Raw genomic sequence first — 15701 nt, 5'->3', positions numbered from 1 at the left:
TAAACGTTACTTTCTGCCAAACCGCTTGCTGTGTTCAATATTCTACTTTCCAGAGTTTTGACTCACAGAAAAAACTACACCACATTTTGTTTCTTACCAAATGAGGCGATACAGTGAGGAGCATCCTGAGGCACACCAGGAAAAGGCAAAAAGGGGAAGAGATGAATGACAAGCAGATTATGAAAGCTAAAAATGTCTGAAGGACAAATGATACAGAGGAAAGGTGAATGAAGAACATGAGAAAACAAGGCAAAAGTAGTGGGGCTTACTTACTGGCAAGTTTCTAATGAAATTAAAATCTGAAGAAATAGAGAATGGACAAGACAACACAACACAAGTGTAAGTAAGATCAGCAAAGCTGCAAAAAGAGATGCCCGGGCTGCAAAGAGTGTGGCTTGAAGAGTGTAGATCTAAAATATTTGTGAGTGGCTGAATGATCTCTAGATAACTTAGGCAAACATTCTGAAGCTCCAAAACATGCTTGCACAAAAAACAGTGCAAGGAACAAGATACAGTCCTGAAGGCAGCCTTTGGCATTTCAGTGCTAAGAGCAAAGGTAACGAAAGAGAATTTCAGGAGAGCAGAAATGAAGCACAATAGGGTGAGCAAAAGAACTACAGGAGATTTGTAAGACAAAGGATGTTTAGTAAGCATAAGAGGCTGTCAGCTCCAGCATGGCCCTAGCACACACCTGCCATTACTTTCCAAGCTACTTATCTGAATCACACTCTCCTAGTCCAACACGACAATTCTGTGACAATCTAACCTTCTGACCAATGCAAGAATTATCTTCGCCTCTGCATGTTCCTATACACTCTACATTTACCATTGTGTACAGAACTTGAATCCAAAATAAACTAAAATGCAACAGATTGCCATTTCATAGCAATTTGTACCCAAATCCATGTAACATGTCTGTTATGTTCTTTGGCTTTTTGTGCATGCTAAATCTCTGAAATGATCATAATAGAATAGGAAACTACAAAAATGAAACAAAAATCTACATTTTGATTGCATTGTGATGTCTGCCTCCTTGATCAGCTGCTGGCAAGGTGCAAAGTACCTCCCTCTCCCTCCAAATAACACAGGCGGCAAAATATTACAACAATTCATGGAGACCATGAATTGCTTTCTGCTCACATCTGAGGTTGCCTGTACAAAGGGAGCAAAGTTTAGGTGCTGAGAATATTCTGGTGGAACAATCCAGTAACGCCTGCAGAGTATTATTTGGAAAACTGCTTCAGAAGCCTCTGAGATAGATCTTCATGGGGAGTAACAATCCCCATGTCTCTACTTTAGAAGATCAAGTGACAGAGATAAGCAAAGAAGAGTCACTGATAGACTACAGAGCTATTTTAAATCAGTTGCTGTATGATACAAAATGACATTCACTCTCCCCCTTCACAGACTATTTTTCCATAGCTGAGCTGAGATGCTGAACAGCTAGTCTTGCTGAAATGTCAAGACTAGATTTCCTTTCTTGGTCCAGACTTAGAAAAATGGACATTGTTTCACAGGGAATTCAAAGCATTAAAAAAAAAAATCTATTTAACCACAGAAATAATTTCATTTTCTCCAAATAAAATGTGTTTATTAAATAATGCAGTAGACTTCAGAAAAATTTATACAATTCTTTCATCCTACATGCACTTAACGTGCTTTAGCATTCTTGGTCATATAGGCTCTTGGACACAACTATGGAGGAGTTTAATGTTTGATTTAAATAACACATACTGTGATTTCTTCTAGGACCTCACCCTAAGCAAATGCTATTTGGCAAGCTGAGATTGCAGGAGACTGAAATCAATTATCTCAAATGCTGACTTCTGCACCAGTGAACTGAACACAGCAGGCTACCTGAAAAAATAGTACATGATGACACATACATACAGAAAAGTAGTATAAATTCAGGTTGCAGAGATAAGTCCTAGGTTGGATCACACCCTCTGTTGTAAAAACCTGGTTTTGGCTTCTTGAAAGAGACCAAGCAATTCCTGGGGCGTGTGTGTTGTTGTTGGTTTTTTTACTAATAAAACAGGAAGATAAAACCCTAATATAGGAAATTAGCCATCTTAATAGGTCAACAGGCTGCAAATTTTGTGAAAAATATTTCAGAAAATGGAATTAGAGACAAATGCTTCACTTCAGTTCCACTAGAAGTGGAAAACAGAGTGAGATAATGTCCCACCTATAAAGCCTTATAGGAAACTAAATTTAATATTCTTATGAGGCAGGGCTAATAATTATGGTGCATGTAAAAAAAATATAAGTCTGTATTTTTCCAACTATAACTAGCAATTTATCATTAAGGCAAAAACATTAATGGAGAATGCAATGTGCAGGCACTCATGTTAGTTTGCCTCTTTTGTTCAAAACATTGAAAATAAAGACAGGATACATGTCTCTTCCTGTAGTCTTAAAGCAACATTTAAATTGTACAAATCAGGTATGGAAGAAAAATTAATGCCTTTTAAAGGGGAAAAAGAGATGCACACTAGCCAACACAAGCATGCAGGGCAACATGGGAGTAATAAGAGAATGAGATAGCAGTAAGGTTTATGATAATCTTAATTTTGACCTTTTCTCCCTTCTGAATACTTCACTTCGTATGTACTATTAAATAAATATAAAATACAAATTTCTGCATATAACTACAAGAAGTAAATTAAAACAGCAAATATTAATGAGAACTGTATCATGGTTTCTGATTTATGAAACTATAATATAAATATTTTTAATTTAAACATCAGTTTCAATAACAATAATTAGCTCTTTCAGAAAGGAATCACAGACACAAGTGCAACAATGTAACTTCAAAGAACCATACCTGATGGTCATTAGGGGCAAAAGCCTACAGCTTTCCCTTGAAAGCATTCTTTAAAAGTCATGTGTGAGTCCAATATTGTTTCAAGTGAAAAGGTAGGGGATTTTGAGTGGTTTTGGTTTGCTTAAAAACATTGAAACAAAAGTAATCCTGAAAGCATCAAAATAAACATTTAACTAAAACCATAAAAAGAAGCTGCACAATAATTTACTAAGTAATATTGCATTTAATATTGCACTAGTACACACAGTTCTGCTGTGTATTTAGGTCTATGTTGAGCAGACAAAGAGATTCCAAGCTCAGAGCGGCTTGTGCAGATGTTAAACAGATTGGTATGACACTTAGCCTACCATGGTAAAACTAATCACTGAAGTAAGTGAATCAGTTACACTTCAGGAAAATGAAAAAATGCCCAAATCTAGGCAGCCTCAGATAATATTGTCTTAAAACAGAGCAGCTCAGACTAAAATTAATCAATTTTCTGTGGGTTCTTTGTTGTTGCAAGTATCATAAGACTGATGAAAATTAATTTTACTTTTCTGTAAGGGCATCAAAAGCTAAACCTTGCTTAATTACACACCAAATCTGCATCTCAGTAATGATCATCTTGAGGTTTTTACATCATAGGCTGAGAAAGAGTAGTAGTGAAATAACCAGTGAAGCATGAGACCATTTATTATTGCTGTATTGAGAACCATGTCTGTGTTTTTTAGCTTTAGTGAAATATAGTTTAAAAAGCTATTTTAACATTCTCATCGCCTTCTGAAAAATCCCCCAGAATTATCTTCAAGTGATAAACTGAAATCTTTGACTATTCCAACTTCTATTACTTCAAATACCAATTGGAAACAGTAAAAAGTCTCATGAACATTCAAGATTAGCTCTCTCAGAAAATGCTAGTCTTAGGTTCATTACCTTAATTGCACATGTGGCCCACAGATTTCTGTAATCCATTAAGGCAATTTAATGCCTCCATGATGAAAAAAAATAGTTTCATAAGAAAGTAAAAATAATTAACCATGTTCTGAACATTGTAACATACAAAACTTCCTCACTGCCACAGAAAATAATTAAGTGCAACTATTTCCATATTCATCTCTCATCACTTTCATCAAGCCCCAAACCAGCTTCAGAAACAAAAAACACTTCACCGTATGGAAAATAAGCTCCTTCATTTCTCACCAGAAGAACAGACAGTGAAGAGCTGAGATAATTCCATCAATAATTATGTTGAGATATTATGATTTAGCATAGAAGCTGTGAGGAATACAGCTGGCTTTATTTCTCAGAAGGTCATACACCCAACTCAAAAATGTAGAATTGATTTTGAGCCCTCTTCACTGCTTGTCAAGTCACTGGTGTGCAGAAAAGAGCAAGGAACTATAATAAATATTAAGGAACTTACAATTTTTTAAAATAGTTGATTATCCCAAACAAACACTTTTTACCCACTATTAATTTAAAGGATCTAATTTTTCCACTAACGCAGAATTTCTTTCTTGAATACAGCAACATAAATAACTGATTCAAAAAATAAAAATTACTAGCTGGTTACAGTTCCCTCACAAACTATAGTTTGTGACTCATTTCAATGTAAAAAAACAAAGAAATCCTTAGCATAAGCACTTCAAATTTCTCAAGTTACTTAGTGTGCTGTTGCTGAGCTGCATACAGGTCCCTTACAACAGTGGCAAACTACTTGGATCACATGTGAGAAGTGAGTTAATTGCTTGTGACAGTAACATTGAACCAGGTGATTGATATTGCAGCTATTAACAACAACTAGATCCACCCAGAACATCCAAACTCAGAGTTAGCATTTTCAGATAAAGGCAAATTAAGATGAGCATTCTTATATTCTTCCATACAAGGGACCACAAGTGATCATGGGAAGAAATTAAATGATTGCCACACCTAAAGACATGACTATCACTTTTACTATTAATTCAAGTGGACCCCAAGAACATATTTTTGTATCACAGGTCACTGTAACAGAACTAAATCTGCAGCTCTGAAAGAAGCACAAACAATCAGACAACTTAAAAATCAGCATAATCCCGGCACTTTTGCTCTTATACCTCTCTTCTAAACTTAAGTCCTATTTCAACACATTTGGGTGAGAGATTTCTTTGTGATTTTTTCCTTTTATTTGTATAACTGTTTTAGGAATGAAATGTTACTGTATTTTCAAAGCTTTTCTCTTGCTTACAAGACATTCAAAATTTACTGAAAATATTTGTATTGAATAAAGGTCACCAACAGGAACTTAAAAGTCTGCAGCTACATTCACTGATGAATCCTATTCTTGAACACCACAAACTATGCATGCTTTGTTTCTTATAAAAGAACAAAAGACACATTAACACACTAAATAATCCAGAAATCAGAATCCTGACAAACTAAACACTGTGTACCTTAAGGAAAGGCCCTAAAGAGCTGGTCCAGCCTTTAACGGACTAAGCAGAGCTTTTAGAAAATTAAAAGTTCTCTCTGGATCTCCAAATAGCTATTTCATTAGCATGGATTTGTTCAGTTCCATACGCACAAATACTAAAACTCTTGGGAAAACTAAGCAACAAGTAACCTGTCTGTTCTTTTAACATTGTTATAATTATGTTTTATCAAACTGCACAAAAAATCTAGTAGATTATTTAAACGTTCTCATTCTCTCTTATGAAAAGAGTAGCATCATAAGAGTTGTCAAGAATGGTGCTACTCTTTGCACCAACTCATTGAAAAACTTCACATTTGGATGGAGAAGCAGCAATCTGATTATGCAAATAAAGATTGATTATCAAATCAAATATTCATACCTGATTATATACAACAAGATCTCTAAGTATTTGTGAAACACTGCTCCCAGCTTTATCACAAAAAGTCATTCTGAACCAAAACAGGAGCCTGATCTCCAACCCTTTCAGACTGGCATACCCACTACCTCCCACAGCCACACAGGTATGGGATTTCAATGCTCTTTAGATAGAATGTAACACAAATGTGTGCAACAAGCTGGATAACAGTATCTTTCTAGCTACAGTCCCTATACAGAATCACAGGATCAACTAGGTTGGAAAAGACCTCTGAGGTCCAGTCCAACCTATGATTAAACACCCCCATGTCAACTACACCATGGTACTAAGTGCCATATCCAGTCTTCCCTTTAAACACCTCCAGGGATAGTGACTCCACCACCTCTCTGGGCAGCCCATTCCATTTCCCAATCACCCTTTTTGTGGAGATATTCTTCCACATATCCAGCCTAAACCTCCCCTCGTGCAGCATAAGACTCTGTCCTCCTGTCCTGTCACTGGTTGCCTGGGAGAAGCGACCAATCCCCACCTGGCTACAACCTTCTTTCACACATATGCCTATAAAACCAACCAGAAGAGTACATTCCAGCTACTGTTCAAGGGATCTTTTTTTGCTTTTTGAAACAGATGGCATACAGAAGGGATAAGCTGCTCTGGTTCTACTTCTAACCACAGAAATAGAAGCAAATGTAAATTTTTCTCTGCCACTCTTCTTTTTTCTTTTAACTGAAATTTACTTCCCAGCTCTGTCATCACTGATGGTCTGAACAGCAGCACCTTTCAATAATGCCTGGGCATTTAATTAGGATTCAATAAAAAATTGTTAGCTGCACCCAACATTTGCCAGCAGCATGCAGCAGCTCTGACATGACCTAAACAAAGGCCTCCTCCCTTCACCTCACAGCTAAAATTAGCCAAAAAGATGCAAAGAAAAATAAATATTCCATCCTTTTCCATATGCATAGGCAACTACAAGATTTCTCTTTCTCACTGCTCCTTACTTGTGGTTAAAACCAGCAATTTCTTAATGAAAGTGAAATAAAGACAATTCACATCAGAAGATTCACTGGCACAGTCTAGGGACTAGTTTGGATTACAAGGCACATTTTGTATTCAAGTAAAACCAGTATCTAATACACAAAAGAAGAATCAAAGCGGTATTTACTAAAACTGCAGGAACTTGAAAGACCATATGTCCCAATAAGTTATTCCTCTTCTCAACACACAATAATCTTAGCAACCACATCATCATGCTTTACAAAAGTATTACAGGTTATATCAATTTAAATTTCTCATATTTAATTTGACAAGACACTGAGGTATTTTAGAACACAAAAAGTACCGTAAAGTTCTTAAGGTATATTATTGCTTGTGTGGAAAATCAACAATGAGGTAGATAAAACTAAGAAAATTTTGAAATGCTGCAATGGTGTTTTGTTTTTTGAATTCAGTCTGTGTCAATATTCTCATGTTATGCAAATACAGAAAAGATCATTTTATAAAAGAGAAAACTACCTACTATTACAGAACAGAAATGGAATAATTTATTATAATAATTAGAAAATTCATATAATAGGTAAATAGCATGGGACAGGCTTGTAATCCTTTCTTCAAATAAATGTTTTAGAATCTACATTTTTAAAAACAATCATTCAACAAGGAAATGACAAAAACAATAAAAACCAGACCTGTGAAAGTGATATAAAGTGCTCCTTTCATCATTAAAATTCTGAATCTTATGTGTAGACTTCGTTAAACACATCGATTTTCCACCATTTGCTAAAAGCATGCTACATAACAAACTACCTACTTAGGACCTGATTTAGTTTGATCACTGTACAGGCTCTATGGAGAAAGACTATTTTCATTCTTAGAAAATAGACTCAGAAGTTTCTTAAGCTATTCAAGGCCCTTCTCAATAAGTCACTCACCTCTTCCTTCTTCCAATCTATGTCTCCTAATTACACGCTGCCGCTTTTCTTCTTGTCGCAGCTGAAGGTGTTCTTCGATATTTACTCCAGGAACAGGGACAGCTAAATACATTAAGAAAACAAAATATGTAAAATTATCTTAAAAATTCTTGTGGTGGCAATAAACCCCAAAAGAAGAAAATGAAAACTGAAAACCTACTTACTAGCTGCTCTTTACACGGCCCTGACAACAAATAAAAAGGATTTGAGTAAATTTGGAGGAGATCTAAGCTTTATCTCCTAACTTCCTGGTTTTCATGAATCTGACAACTCCAACATCACTTAGTACTTAGGCATATACATACATGTAGTTGTGTTGTCATAGCTATCTCCATTCTCCCCTAAAAAGTTTCAAAAAGTATTATTAAACCAGGTCTATGATTGTTTATATTTTTTAAAGGTTTTACATGAATTAGCTATTTTTTAGTTTAAGAATGCTTAAATCCTGATAAAAAATCATAGAAAAATTTTCAGGATATCAAAAAGGACAAGAACAACTTTGTAGTATCAACATTAGTATTGTAACTGCACAGGTCACAAAGTGGCACAGGTGACTATAGTAAGGGTAAACTTAGAACAATTCACTTAACAGAATGATGCCACTTCGCTATATCACCAAAAAATAAATCTGACTGTTAAGCACCACACTAAAACGGTCATATAATAAAGCATGTAAACAAATGTACTGGACAACAATAGGGAAAAAACCAGGTACAGTAAAACGAGAATTAAAAGCCTTTTTGCTAATTTCATATTACTTACCCAGCAAGAGATCTAAAGGTATCATCTCTTTTACAGCATCAAGGATTCCTCTTTGCCTTGCTTCCTGGCCATCCAGTTCTCTAGCACATGCCTTGCAGCAGCCACACACAGCACAGCCTGACTCACCTGAGCCACAGCCACAGATTCTGCAGCAAACAGAGTCACCTTATCATTATCTTTTAATTCTGTGCATAACTGATGCCTTTGTAACTAAAACACAGATTATTACTTTGTTCTATCTGTGGACATGCAAGTTTTCCTGAGATAAACAGGAAGGACAGCTAGTTTCAATCCTAGCTGCTGTTGCATGGTGCCATACACTGACTGTCCACTGAAGTGACTTATCAGAATTATTTATTTTTTTTTCCATTTAATGTACACCACATGAAAACATGAACAAGGAAACAATGAGCACACAAAATGCTGAAGAAATAGTAATGGTGACGTAGTGGCTCTCTGCAGCTCAACTAAGTAGTAACAGATAAAGACAACTTGAACAGCAAGATAAACTTCCATCAGAGGATGAAGAAAAGTTGTCCTGAGCCGCAGCTCTGTTAAGAGACAGAAATTATACTGGTGCTCACATCCAACAGCTTCTAGTAAAGAACTACATGCTAAAGTAAAAAAACAGTTTATAAAAACTAAATCAAGCTATTTACAGAAATGTTAACCCATTTCTGACTTTAAAAGCATATACTACTATGTATTTAGCTATGAAGTTACTTTAGATGGCAACTTCAGCTCAATTCCCATTCAGGAAGTGCTTTAGCCATCCAACTCACTGCACCACCCCCAGTCCCACACATGTGCTTACCCTCCAGGTACTCTATCAGGACGCCCACTACTGACACAGCTGGCTCCATAGCCTGTGCAATCTCCACATACAGTGCACACCATACACTGCTCCAGCTTCCATTTATGCATGCCTGGAGGACACATCATGGACTTCTCATCTTTTTCATCCAGTTCCTCTTCCAGATCTTCATCCATTGCTGTTGCCATGTTCTCAACTCCAAAACCTAATTAAGATATTGAAATAAGAAATTCTTGCTGTCGGAGGCCAACAGAGAGGGTTCTGGTTACTCAGAGAGGTAAGGACAGGTTGGACAAGTCTCTGAGCAACCTGATCTAGCTGAAATGTCCCTGCTCATTGCCAGGGGGCTGCATTAAATGACCTTTAAAAGATCACTTCCACCTCCAACTATTCTATGTGTCGATGAATTGCTGAAGCTCTGATGAACATTCACAGATCAGGTTTTAAAAGGAATAACTAGGAATGCCTGATTTGCCTGCTCAGCCAGCACAGAGACTTTTTGGAAATCTTTGTGCATGGACATGCTTGATTTATTTTAATCATGTTGCATGTATTCAAACTTTAGTGTTGGAATTACATTTTACAACAAAATGTTTAGCTTTGTTTTCACTTCTGATATTTGCCAGCATGCAAATGAAAAGGAAAAAAAAATATCAAGGTCCCACACCTTTTCCTCCCTGGCTCATAGAGCCTGTGTCTCGTCCACACTGTCCTTTATTGTTTACTCCAAATGTCCAAACTTCTCCATTCTTCATTAACACACAGGTGTGAGCTTTGCCCATGGCTACTTGAGTCACAAAATGACCTTTCAAATCTGTTACTAAACCTGAAAGACATAAAACACTTGGGTGAAAAATTGCACTTTCTAGCCAAGAAGGAAACTCAATGATGCAACAAAATTGTTAGTGGAAACTGACGATTTTAAAATTTACAGCATGGGAGAAAAATAGATATAAAAAACAAGTGCTAGAATAAAAAGTGAAAGGAGATCCAGGCCTAGGCCACTTGTCCTGCAAAAAATGAAAATCCAAAAGCAAACCTAAAACTGCTGCAAATCATGTGTTTTAAAAAAGAATTCTAAAGAAGTCATAAAGCCATTGGAGTTTATTTCATTATATTTTACTTAAACTGTGATGTACAGGATCCCCTGCTACCTTATGAGCAGAGAAGCACATTAAGGCCTAGCTTCCAGCAGCCTTTGTTCATACCAAAGCATATCTTATTTCTGTGACTTTTTCCTGTGTGGTCTTCTTGTGCCAGATTAACAGAAGTGATTTTTTTTTTTCTTCTCCTTAGTCGAAGAATTACTTTGGATGTTTCTCACCACTGATGCTAATTTATTTTACAGACCTTTTGGAAACTATCTTTTTCTACCCTTCTGTCATATTTGTCTGAATCAAAAGAATGTCAGAAATACATTAGGAAGGTAGGAAACACACAAACAACATTTTCATGGGCTAAAAACTTCCATACTAATTTCAATTACTTCAGCTGGAAAATAATTCAAAAGACCAATATTAACTTACTTGTACTGTCAGAGTAAATGGCATCTTTTCCAAACATGTAGAGCTCTCCATCTTTGGAAATTACAGAACTGCTTCCATTATTGCACGCTGTAGATATGACAATCTTTCCTTCCATTTTAATGATTTTTTTAGGCTTATATGGTTTTGATTGCCGTCTGCTTTTAGCTTTAAATAAAGAAATACATTACAAGTAAATCTACCAAAAAAATCTTCAAACCATCACAGGCATAATCACTAATTTTCAGACCACTAATGAAAAAAACCCAAACTACTAACTATAGGTACAATCTCCTGGTCTAATTTTAATTGGATTATACTGGCTCCTCTCAAAAAATTCAATGGCAAGCCAAGACATGATTAGATCAGTATATTTTAGAAATGATTCTTCAAGTATTTCAAATCACTTTAATTATTCTTATTAATCTACCACATCATCATCTCCCACCTGTTTCCTAAAGTGAAGTATTTAATTCAATATTACAGCAGATCACAGCTTCAGGTCACTTAAAGGTATCTTAAGTCATCTTACAAAGTCTGTTTCAACCTACACACACAACTACAGAAATCAAGACTAGGAAATGTATTAATCTTATATTGATGAGGCATTAGTCTGAAGATCAAATTAATCTGTCTTCTTTAATGTCTGAAGAATTCTGCTTGATCGAGCACAGATGTGCTCCTACAAGTTCTCATCAATGCACCCCCACCAGCCAGCAAAACATCCACTTCCAAAGCTCAATAAAACAACAGCAAAGAGGCAGAAGTTTGGCTCCACAGTTTTCCCCAGTCCCAGGCAGACAGCATGGTCTCTTTACCAAACTTACTACTGTCTTTTCTTAGGATAAATCTAAAAGAGTACTTCCACCACATAACCCAAACTATAGGAAAACACAGACTGGATTCTGTAGCTGGGAGAAGTTTTGGCACTGGTTGTCAGGACTTGTGGCCAGCATCATCTCCAGCACAAATAGCATGCTTACATGTTCCTGGAAAATGCTGAAACTCTTATTTTCAAATTAAAAACTCTCTTTAAGAGGCTTTTACCAACCACTGGTCAAGCAAGCAATGATACATACTTGATTCACCATCCTCTCCTTTACTAGCAGAACCTGTGAAGAATATGCTTCCATCCTCAGCAACAAGTAAGGCATGTGAGCCATCATGTCCAACGGAAAACTGAATAATCTTTGGAGATTTTGTGATTGGGAGTTCAACCCATTTGCCAGCTGAAGGGCCACCTTGTTTGATTCCAAGGCTCTGATATTTGCCAGTATAATAAATCTAGGGAAAAAAAGTTTCAGTTTTAGTTATGCCACAGCACTTCAAGCTTACATAATTTTTAAAGTTGCACTGTTTTTAATTCCATTTATTTCAAAGCACACTGCACTCTTCCTGATGTTTATGCCATTTCAGTATCTCTGCCTCAAACCCATCAATTTTGACTTAATGGGGGAAACATTCTGATTAGATTCTTAGATTAGATTGTTTTGAATTGTGCTTTCTATTGAGCCACTGAGTGAGTTTTCATATATAATTGTTTGGCTAGATGATTTGAACACACAAGAAAGAACCAAAGAAACTACTCAGAGGAAGCATTTAAAACACCTCACAAAAATGTCTGGTCGGTGTAAAAACAAGATGGTATCATAACAATAAAGTCACTTTAAAATAATACATTACTACATATTTTAATATGCTTCAACACACTTGTAAAACATGTTTAGTAAATGCATAGTGGCCACTGACTACATAAATAACAGAGTAAGATATTTCACATGAACAAAAATATTGCCACTAACTAAGAAGTTTCCTTTAGAACCATGCAACTCAACAGCTCTATAAAATTGGTATGTCAACCTATGGGGCACCTGAAGCCACTTTACATTGCCTTACACATTGTATTTCCTACCTTATCAGACAACTTTATAGACCAAACCCAGGAAATGTGTTAATTTTATATGAACAGGCACTTTTGTTAGTTGAATGATAAAGTTAATCTGTCTCCCTCAATGCCGAAGAGTTCTATTTGATCAAATTCTGGTACAGACCATTAAATTTTCTTAAAAAATATTTACTGTAACATTTTCAACAATCTCACTGTTCTGACAGCAGCAGGGCAAGGCCTTCATTCCAACAAAGCAATGCAATTTTGAACATATAATTGAGAACTGTTTCTACAAGATAAATAGCATTAGTCTTTCACACCGAACTAGAACCACAGTAAATAATGTAAAGAGTCACTGACAGCATTATTTCTAAATTTCCATGATTATGTAAATGCCTCAAAAAGTCTCCACTGAGCAGAATAACATATCAAATAATTAAGAATAGGTTTAAAGAAATCAATTGAAAAATCTGCATAGGGGAATCAATAATTCTCTAAAAGATCAGAAAAAAAATCAGGATGGGATTTAAATAAATTCCTATGGTCAGACTGTGGAAAGTTATGAGGGTGCTAAAATTTGCAAAGGTGCTACCACATCATTTGTAGACAGAAGACAGCTTTGTTTCCCAAATTTAAACAAAGCCCTTCATTGTAAGACTGACTGTAGAAATTCCTATAAATTCAAGTAATGGATTTCTAAGGGGTTCCAACTATCTGATTGGTTGATTATCTTATTGGTTGATTGATTGATTGATTGATTGATTGACCTAATCTTATTTTTAAATAACTATTTGCCTTTTAGGTTTTAAAACAGACTCTGAAAAATATATTGGAGTACAGTCATAGACATACATTCTAACATACTAAAAAGGCAAAAAGAAATTATAGAAAATAATGATTAAATTAAAAACCACAGAAATCTATTGGTGCAATTTACTACAGAACATTTTCAGTACCTTTCCACTAGCAGTTTTCATCAGTGCAAACTCTCTCCCAGCACCAAGGACAGCTGATTCCTCATCAAACCCTGTACCTGTGCAAGTAAGATTGTGTTAACTGAACAGTTTACCCAGGCAGTTTCACAAACCAGTCACCTATCCACCTCTGCTGGTCCATGGAGACAAACATGCTTTTTTTTTGTTCTGACAGAGCCAAAAGCAAACTCAATAGAGCAAAAATACCCCAAAGCAAAGGCCAAGTGATCTTTTCTCAAAATACCTGCACAGATAATAACAATTCTTCATCTCTAATTCTGATGCAAATGTGTTTTTCAATGTAATTCTTTCTCCTTTTAATCCAGGCAGTGGTCCTTGTAAATTGTTAACGTTGACCTACAGCAAGGAGTTCTGCAGCTTAACTATGTTTTATAAAGTCCAAGCTTCAAACAATTATATATTTATCATACAACTGAAGGAAAATACTGGAAAACCAAGAATAGTACTAGAGACAGAAAGGTGATTCCAAATGGGCGTATGAATTTGACTCCAAGTCAAGTAATGCTTGAATGGTTGGAAAACCCTCTCCATCTGTTTATTATGGAGCTCTACCTTCCTGCACATAGTGGACCCAAAGCAAAGCACAGTGTTTCAGCTCTACTGTTTGAATTAACAGGCTTGTTATTGACCTTCAAAGAAGGGAACTTACTGATAATGTGCAAATCTTTCTCCAGATCAAACAATGAGATGCCACAGGCATGTAAGCATTTTCTTGCAAGCTTAAGCTGCAGCTCTTGTTGCAATACTGGCTCAGTACTCGTGGCAAATATTCGCACTACAAAGCCATCCTGTAAAAAATTCAAAAATCCACTTTATACTGTACAAGAAATTAATTAATTTAGTTTTCAAGTCCTAAGTGCATTGACATAGTACTATTTCAGACTAAATGTCAGAGGACACACTGATAAAGTAACTTTTATTATAACATCTACCACAGAGGAGAAAAGAATTAAGTGGTCATCAGGACAAGCTGAAGTATCTGACTCCTTAAACATATATTGAGTTCTATGAAAATGTTCTGAACACTATAAAAATAGTGAACTGCTGTAGAAATCTTACTCTTGCAACAATTTACATCTATGTTTAAGCCCTGAGCTTCTCCTTATTCCTAACCCAAAATTCCGCATGTAGAGTGACTGCTGTAAAGAGTAGTTAGATGAGTTTTCTGTTTACAAGTGCAGAGTATCTTCATCTCACTATGTTAAAAAAAAAACCCAACAGTTGATTCTGCTAGGAGGGAAATGGATTCATCTTGGTTTTTCTACAGTTAATGCTTAGCATCTGTTGACAACCCAGTTTTACCCCATCCTTATTTTACAGATTTCTTACTACCAAAAACCACACCAGAACTAAAAACATAGTAACTGTCTGCTGAAAAAAAAAAAATACACCCACCACTACAGTTCTGTCCCTAGTAGGAGCACTTCTCTGAGTTTTTACAGCTTTGGCCATCAGGCAATTTTCACACAAAAATCAAATGGAATGAAGTACATTTCCTGTCTCTTCTAGTAAAACTGTCTGAAATGCTCCAGTAAGTTCCAAAGCAATTTCAGGAAACTAATAAAGAAAAAAAATTATCCTTAAACTCTATGAAGCTTATCCCACAAAAAAAACTGTAGAACACATTAAAAAGACATTATTCAATGTATAAAGTTTTTTTTTTCCTGAAAGAGCAATGGAGTTTTAAGAAAAACTTATCTGAAAAATTAAAAAAAAAAAAATCAATCACAAATCAAAGGTGTGTGAATTAATACTAAAATACTAACTTTTTACGCACAAATATGGAAGTTTCTCACAATTTCTAGTTAACTGGATTTCTTCCTTAATTGTGTTAGCAAAGAAAAAACCAAACATGAAGCAAAAAGGAGGCTAGAAATATTGTCAAATAAAACCCAGTTGAGAGAAAAATTGTTTACCCATCATTTGTAAAACTTACATCTCTAGATGCTGCTATTTGATTAATATATTCTCCATCTGTGAAAAGGATATTCTGCCCTTCAGTATGACAATCTGTGAGAGAAAAATGAAGCACACTGCATCAGTTTATATTAGCATACATACACACATTGATCTCCACTTCTGTCTAATTCATTTTCACTCCAATCAGATCATGAC

General features: G+C 35.7%; 1 protein-coding gene across 11 annotated transcripts in view; it reads right to left on the bottom strand.

The window, feature by feature from the left end:
• Positions 1-15701, bottom strand: part of MYCBP2 (MYC binding protein 2) — a 173311-nt gene that overhangs the window by 112861 nt on the left and 44749 nt on the right. For all 11 annotated transcript variants that reach the window (XM_084226535.1, XM_084226539.1, XM_084226540.1 and 8 more), the window contains exons 9-17: positions 15523-15596; positions 14236-14374; positions 13548-13624; positions 11783-11987; positions 10707-10871; positions 9848-10006; positions 9181-9385; positions 8367-8512; positions 7566-7667 (exon numbers count right to left, since the gene is read on the bottom strand). In XM_084226535.1, coding sequence (XP_084082661.1) covers positions 7566-7667; positions 8367-8512; positions 9181-9385; positions 9848-10006; positions 10707-10871; positions 11783-11987; positions 13548-13624; positions 14236-14374; positions 15523-15596 — 1272 coding nt within the window. The remainder of the gene's footprint in view (positions 1-7565; positions 7668-8366; positions 8513-9180; positions 9386-9847; positions 10007-10706; positions 10872-11782; positions 11988-13547; positions 13625-14235; positions 14375-15522; positions 15597-15701) is intronic.

This window comes from Fringilla coelebs, assembly GCF_963513975.1.
Source record: "Fringilla coelebs genome assembly, chromosome: 2".
NCBI lineage: Eukaryota > Metazoa > Chordata > Aves > Passeriformes > Fringillidae > Fringilla > Fringilla coelebs.
Note: the sequence above shows the minus strand (reverse complement) of the source record. Positions and strands in the feature narration are given on the sequence as shown.